At 41.4% G+C, this 7,754-nt stretch overlaps 1 protein-coding gene across 1 annotated transcript in view; it reads left to right on the forward strand.

Moving 5' to 3' along the window:
* TNC (tenascin C) overlaps positions 1 to 7,754 on the forward strand; it is a 48,872-nt gene that overhangs the window by 3,292 nt on the left and 37,826 nt on the right. Inside the window, exons 3-9 of the mRNA XM_009888047.1 lie at positions 1,310 to 1,573; positions 2,414 to 2,529; positions 2,625 to 2,781; positions 3,379 to 3,648; positions 4,798 to 4,983; positions 5,723 to 5,812; positions 6,388 to 6,651. Of these exons, the coding sequence (XP_009886349.1) occupies positions 1,310 to 1,573; positions 2,414 to 2,529; positions 2,625 to 2,781; positions 3,379 to 3,648; positions 4,798 to 4,983; positions 5,723 to 5,812; positions 6,388 to 6,651 (1,347 nt within the window). The remainder of the gene's footprint in view (positions 1 to 1,309; positions 1,574 to 2,413; positions 2,530 to 2,624; positions 2,782 to 3,378; positions 3,649 to 4,797; positions 4,984 to 5,722; positions 5,813 to 6,387; positions 6,652 to 7,754) is intronic.

A 7,754-nucleotide genomic window follows, 5' to 3' on the forward strand; every position in this document is an offset into this window, starting at 1 on the left:
TCAGCAGGATTAGTCAAAAGAATATGGATTGAATTTTGACTGAAGAATAAGGCTGTGCAGGAATAAGATAATGTGTAGATAATGAATGGCTGTGAATAAAGAGCCTGAGTATCAAAGGTTTCTTACAGCCGGGTTCTGGTTCCCAGTCTCATGCTGGATGGGTCTGCATTTACCATACTGCTGTAGGAGCCAAAAACAAAACACAGAGCACTGACAGTATGTATCGACAGACCTCAGGGGCTCAGCGACTTTGCTTTGGAGGTAGAGCTCTGAGCTGGAGCCCTGGTGGAGGCAGAGGGTGTAGTGGAGGCAAGGCACACACAGAAAATAAGTCCCACCTGAGTGATCTGTATGAGACAACTGTCACGATGGAATCGCCAGATGTTGCAAATATTGCAGTACAAGCTTTCAGGATAATTACAGGGGCTTTGGCTCTCTCTCAATTGGGCAAATAGATTTTTCTAACTAAAGTAAAACGTGGTTTAATATATATATTTTTGCATGCGTGTATGTTAGATCTGACAAAAGCTTAGAGTAAAATCATGGAGTCAGCTGGAGTGGAAGCTTAGCTATAAAGCCTCATGCTTTGTTTCCCAATACCACTGACTCCATGGAAATGGATAGAAAATTTTGGCAGCTAGATAATGACAGGCATTGCGCTATAAAGGAGGTAGTTTTCTTTAGTAGATCCCAGGGGAGAAATTTTGGAACTAAGATCTTTGTAGAGTAATCAAAGAGTACTTTGGGGTGGGTAACATTACAAAAGACAATGAATACCCTTGAAAAGAAATTCCCATTTTTCATGTCCTCCTTCTGGAAGACGCCCAAGCTGAATTTTGTGCTCTTGTACATGCAAATGTGGAGTAATCTACTGAAAGTATTTACAAAAAAATCATCTTTTATTTTACTTTGGAAAATCTGTGCAATTCTGTGTATCCAAACCCCAGGACTTCCAGCTATAAAATCATATGTTGCTGGCAGCTGAATTCAACATCTGCATCACTAGGGACCCAGCTGTAGTGGTCTTGTGCAGTAGCTGTGAGAGGAGGAGCTGGAACACACTCAGCCATAGATTGTGTGCAAGTGTATGAGTAGAAATTGGCCGATGACTTTAGGAAAAGTCTGTAGTCTTCATCAACTGAACATTCCTTTCTTCACAAGGCTAATTTGTGTGACGTGGCTTCCCCGTTCCCTGTTAGTTAGATGATTCTTATAAACTGCTCCTGGGAAAATGTGAAACTGGGTAAGTCGTCGTTTTCTGAGCCTTGAAAACTTCTTATAAGTTTGTTTTGGTTTTTCCCCTTTCTAGTGTCTCCTCCAACTGAACTGACTGTGACAAACGTAACAGATAAAACCGTGAATCTGGAATGGAAGCATGAGAATCTTGTCAATGAGTACCTCATCACCTACGTCCCTACCAGCAGCGGTGGCTTAGATATGCAGTTCACCGTGCCAGGAAATCAGACAGCCGCCACTATTCATGAACTGGAGCCGGGTGTAGAATACTTTATCCGTGTCTTTGCAATCCTTAAAAACAAGAAGAGTATTCCAGTCAGTGCCAGGGTAGCAACATGTGAGTTTAATAGTCCCTGTATTCATTCTTTTGTCTATTCTGCAGTATGTATTAATTTACATCCCTTTTTTGGGGGTATTATTTATTATGTATTTTCTATTTTCAATTAATCTTCTGTTCTGAACAAAGAGAGTCTTCTGCACTTTCATTTTCTGTTCTTTTCCAATACTAATGACTGTGTTAAAAGTAAAGTTCCCTATACAGTGCTTCCCAATGAATATTATGAGGTCTTTGTAAATTAAGACCCTTGGCTTCTTCATAATAAGGTACATTTTTAAAGTCCGGTAATGCTTCCTGAAAAAATATAAAAATGTACCAGCATGTAAAAGCGCGATATGAAATCACTTGGATTCAAACTGTTTTGACTTAAATGGAGGTTACGTTTGTTTTGCATCTTCAGTGTGTTTTACCACAGTTTACTTTCTATCTGCCTGTCTGTTCATTTGTTGTTCATCTTCTGTTTTGTGCGCACCACAGTCATATTTAAACATGCCAGCCTTGAAAGATGCCCTTTGACTTCTGTCACTGTGCTCATTTTTAGAGACCTGGGGCAGGATTCATCCCCCATAAATTCAAATGTCCACACTAGTCTTCTTTCAAAAGGGCAAAAAAAAAGAGATTTCTAAGGCAAAAGTCATTTTACTCTACGGTGACATCTAAAACAGCTCAAAGGGATGTCTCTCCAAAGGCAGAATAACTGGCTGTGAAGAGGCTTAAACACCTCAGATGTAGATACCTACATGGCAGATATTTATAGTGGTGGGAAGATGCCCCACCCCCAGTGCCCTATTTATGGGAACTTGTTGCTCATGTAATGATATCCTTCTTTTTCTGTCACAGATCTTCCTGCTCCAGAAGGTCTGAAATTCAAATCTGTTAGAGAAACGTCCGTTCAGGTGGAGTGGGATCCCGTGAACTTTTCATTTGATGGCTGGGAGCTGGTCTTCCGTAACATGGTAAGGAAGCAGTGTTTCAGGTATAAAGGCCACGTATAAGTGAAAGGTCCTGGATTTTTTACATTTATTCTAACTGATTGTTCCATGCGTTACAGAAAAAGGATGATAATGGAGATATAACCAGCAGCTTGAAAAGGCCAGAGACATCCTATATGCAGCCAGGTTTGGCACCAGGGCAGCAGTATAACGTATCCCTTCATATAGTGAAAAACAATACCAGAGGACCCGGACTATCCAGAGTGATAACCACAAGTAAGCGCAACCTGTATTTGGTGTAGTGCCACCGATAATACAACTGCTGTTTGGTGCAGCCTATGGAGTTTTTAAACAAAGAGAAAGCCAAGCTCTGTACTGTGAATTGATAGGGGGGAAAGGGAAGTGGAGCTGCTAATGAAGGATACATGAGGAGAAATTAGTTCCTTTCCAAATGACCTGTTGGAAGAGGAAAGGAAATTTATGTTTAGCTAGAAGATAGCAAGCAGTGTGCACTTTTATTCTTTTTAAAGTGTGCATCAACAGGAACTAGAATTTCTTTCATCCTGGTGATATTTGCATGAAGAAATTCTTGGCAGGAGAGGTTCTGTTGTGCAGATGGAGAACCTCTTGGGGTTCCTGCTTGTCTTTCCTTTGGTAGCTTCTGAATTACCTTCTGACTAATTGATTCTATTTGAAAGTTTCTTCTACAATTATAGAAAGTAAAGGAAGAAAGTAAACAAAGATAAGTTTCAGCTGGTAGAAGCCGCTCATTCTAATTTTGCTCTGAATCAGCAATTAAAAGCACAAGGATGTGTATGATTTTTCGGGCAAAATTTCTCTAAGAAAACCCACGTTTTTCTCTCTTTGTAACAGAGCTTGATGCCCCTAGCCAGATCGAGGCAAAAGATGTCACAGACACCACAGCTCTTATCACCTGGTCCAAACCCTTGGCTGAAATTGAAGGCATAGAGCTCACTTATGGCCCCAAGGATGTTCCAGGGGACAGGACAACCATTGACCTCTCGGAAGATGAAAACCAATATTCTATTGGAAACCTGAGGCCGCACACAGAGTATGAAGTGACGCTTATCTCTCGTCGAGGGGACATGGAAAGCGACCCCATGAAGGAAGTCTTTGTCACAGGTAAGAGGCTTGGATACCGATCCAAACTTCTGGGAAGGTAATACGACCACCATCAATCTTCCTGTGCTATGTGTCATGTTGCTTGAGTTGATAGTTATGCATCAACACAGAATCAGCACTGTTATAGAGGTACCTGAAAGTGGAGCATGTTTTTCTGTGCCTTATATACCTCACTGGCTCAACAAAATATTTAGACCCCCCCCCAAGTATCTAAATGCATTTTGAAAATGGGAATTATGCTAGCCTCTCAGAAGCTAGTCTCTTAGAATTATGCTAGTCTCTTAGAAGCTTTTGCTCATCATACCCTAAATCTCTACTTCAGGACACAAATTCCTCCGGATTACTTGTCTGTCTACTGAGCTAAATATCTTCCATGGTTCCTATTCCATCTAAGATCTTGTTTCTCTTTGTCTAAGTGTGTAACAGATTAGTAGACAACTGCTTTTTTTCCTTCTTCAGTTCTGCAGGCGTTTCTGTCATGCTTTTATAAATTTACTTTGCTCCTTAGCGATCCTGGGAACGCTTTATGAAAGTGTGGGTCATATAGCATGTTACTGAGGTTTGATGCATTAGGGGATCTGAGTAAATGGTACATAGAGAATTACCTCCCTTTTCATCCTAAAATGTAGTTGTTCATTCAGAGCAGGATTTGAGTCTAGTATAGGTGTGAACAGTGAAAGCCCATTGAATTTCTACATAATATTCACCTTCTGTTTTGAGACTTAGAGTTCTTTTCAGCCATGAATGCAAGATATTTACTGAACAGAAATACTAGAGATGATCAATTCTTTTTTCTTAGCAGCCTTTTTCCTTCTGAAAGTTGATGTATTTATAAAGGTAAAATAATATTTTCATCCAAATACATTTTTCCACAAGCCTATAAATAAAATAAAAAATAATTACTAAAATTGAAAATGTTATTTTTGCCTCAAGAAATAAACGCTGAATTTCTTCCTCTGATGTTTTCCCCAAATGAACTCTACATTTCATGCTAAAAGAAATCTGCTTGATGTAGTTAAGAACATAGTGGTGTCATGTGAGAGGAAACGTCAGCTTTATGGATCATTTCACCTTCTAAAAAGTGCTGTTATAAGAGACTGCTGTCATAAGAGAATTATTCCTATTTATTTATTTGTTGATTGATTACAGACTTGGATGCTCCGAGAAACTTGAAGCGGGTGTCACAGACAGACAATAGCATTACTTTGGAGTGGAAGAACAGCCACGCAAATATTGATAACTATCGAATTAAGTTTGCTCCTATCTCTGGTGGAGACCATGCTGAGATCACAGTGCCAAAGGGCAACCAAGCAACAACCAGAGCTACACTCACTGGTAGGGGAATGCAGAGATTGTTGGTAATGTCGTGCCGCTGCCATCACCCCAGAGCACAGCAATGTAGGGACAAATGCCCTTTGGTCACTATACATAAAAGGTACAAGCAGAGGTTACGCATTTTGAGTATAAGCAATTAAATTAAAATACATGTGATATACATTTATGCACCTGCAGATGGATAACTAGCCAACGGAAGGTATGTAGCCATTTCACTTCCACGTGCGTCTCTGAATCCCACTAGTCAGTTCCCTGAGTTCTAGGTAGCTACATGTCTCTGTGGAGATGGCTTCACATCTCTGAGTTCAAAAGGCTTTTGCCTGTGCTAGGCATGGTATTTACTGATGCCAGTCTGCAACTTTTCTGCGTACCTGCAAATTGCCATACCAGCCTGCAAGGCTAGATAGTGGTACTTTCTCCCTGTCACGCGGATGTCTACCTGCTTTTCTTTGGCAGAAGTACCTATACTGCAAGGTCTTAAAAGTAGAAGCTGATTATGCATTTGCCCAGTATCCAAAATGCAATCTTAGGTAGCCGTAATCTTTATCCTTTGGCACGTACATGGAAAAAGATTTATTAACATCAGGTCACCCCAAATGTCAACTGAAACCTTGGTTCCCTGCATACACAGCAAAGTTTATGTCTTAACTTGCGTACATTCAGGCTTCCCTTATTTCAACGAATGCTCATAGGCATGTTCCACGGACAGGAACTCATCCTTCTATTCCTTGTCTCTTAGGTTTGAGGCCTGGAACTGAATATGGCATTGGAGTGACAGCAGTGAGACAGGACAGGGAAAGCGCCCCTGCTACCATTAATGCTGGCACTGGTGAGTAGCTTGATCCGCCTTTGTCCTTCAGAGGAAGCAGCAAGTCACAAGGAGCCACTGTGATGTTTCTTTCATTTCCAAATAATGCTGTAAGAAATATTTTAGAAAGTTCTTGATTTCATTTTGTTACCAATGGTACATTTCCCCTCAAGGGAGAATAAAAACATTTCCCCAAAGATCTTGACCTCTGAATTCGGCTTCCTTTTCCTGTACAAGGAGTTTCAAATCTGGATGAGCCCCTTAATGCTAATTATGCTTCCACTGATTACTCTGGCCATCCTCTAATTGTGGGGGTTTCTGTTGGGAATGGTGGCTATAAGGTTGATCTGACAAAGAGTGCAGCTTCAGTGGTCAATCATAGTCCTGACTGCCCTTCAAATCCATGATTTTTCTCACAATACCCCCCTTTTCCCGGGTAAATTCTCTGAAGTCGTAAATTCTGCCTCTCCTCCATGCAGTGCCTGCTAAAGAGAGTGTAAGTGGGGGAAATTCATCCTAGTGTGGTTTGTCTGTAGGAGAACTTCGTCATCCAGGGCACTTCAGAGACACCTCAACTTTGCTTTTTTAACCTGTAGATCTTGATAACCCCAAGGACTTGGAAGTCAGCGACCCCACTGAAACCACCTTATCCCTTCGCTGGAGAAGACCAGTGGCGAAGTTTGATCGTTATCGCCTCATTTATGTTAGCGCCTCTGGAAAGAAGAACGAAGTGGAGATCCCCGTGGACAGCACCTCCTTTATCCTGCGAGGGTTGGATGCAGGGACAGAGTACACCGTTAGTCTGGTGGCGGAGAAAGGCAGACACAAAAGCAAACCCACAACTGTCAAGGGTTCAACTGGTGAGTAACAGCTTTTGATGAGTGCCGTGCGGCGGGTCATTGGGCAATGACTTGTCCAAGTACAACTTCACCTGATTTTAAAAGCCGTGTCTGGGGAACTGCTTAAAAACATCACCCGCCTGCAGAGCAGACTAAGCTCTGTCTAGCACAGTAGACTTAACTGCAGGATAGCTGTGTATTTCCCTACCTATTCTTTAGCTCCGTGTTCTCAGTGATTTCTTGCTTAGGCTTTGAGAAGACTCACAAAGAACGCAGCTATTAGTCCTGCAGGAAATGCAGACCTCATCCTTTATTTTAAATGAGGCTGCTTTTTTGTGCGTTATGGCTTATAACTTGTTTTCTTTTCTACAGCCAAAAACTAAGAGGAAGAGCAACCAGAATGTATGAAACAGTGCTTGTTCCTGCCTAATGAATTCTCTTCACAGCATTCCTCCACCCATCACGCTACAGCAGGGTCAACAGGGCTCTGATGTTGCCCTTTTTCTGTTTTCTCATCCAAAAGCGAGAAAGGCCACTGCCACAAATCTGGTCACAGTCACCGTTTCTGTTGGATACCATGACTGTTACATTTGTCTACAAATAAGGGGTCCATTTCTGCCATCTCCATTTGTACAAACCACTCCAGTTAAGCAGTATCAGTGGACTACTTGTGGAACAAGGTTTTAGTCTTTGTGAAACATTTTGACCCAAAGACAAACTTGCATATGGAATTGCATCTCAGTATAGAACACAAATAAGTGCTGAGTCTTTATGTGTCTTCAGGCTAAAACCTGTGAGGCAAAGCCTTAACTGCTGTAAGTAAGGAGAGACGTTGAAATCGGAGTCAGCTGGACTACTATTATTGTCCTTAGCATATATCGAGGTGTTTATCCTTTTCTCCCCAAATACCATCTATGAGATAGAAGCTGTGGATTTTACAAAGTAATAACTATACAGCTTAACTGATCAGAACTGGTTTCATATTCCCTGGTAGTGTTCGTGCCAGCAGAACCTCTGAATGCTTTATAGGGTCAAGTAATCCAATACAGCAGAGAGTTATATGGTATGGTGCAAACTACAGAAAACCATCAGTACTGAATTACTTGTTTGATGCGTAAGTCAGG

Source organism: Charadrius vociferus, unplaced genomic scaffold (assembly GCF_000708025.1).
Source record: "Charadrius vociferus isolate BGI_N301 unplaced genomic scaffold, ASM70802v2 scaffold56, whole genome shotgun sequence".
NCBI classification, from domain to species: Eukaryota; Metazoa; Chordata; class Aves; order Charadriiformes; family Charadriidae; genus Charadrius; species Charadrius vociferus.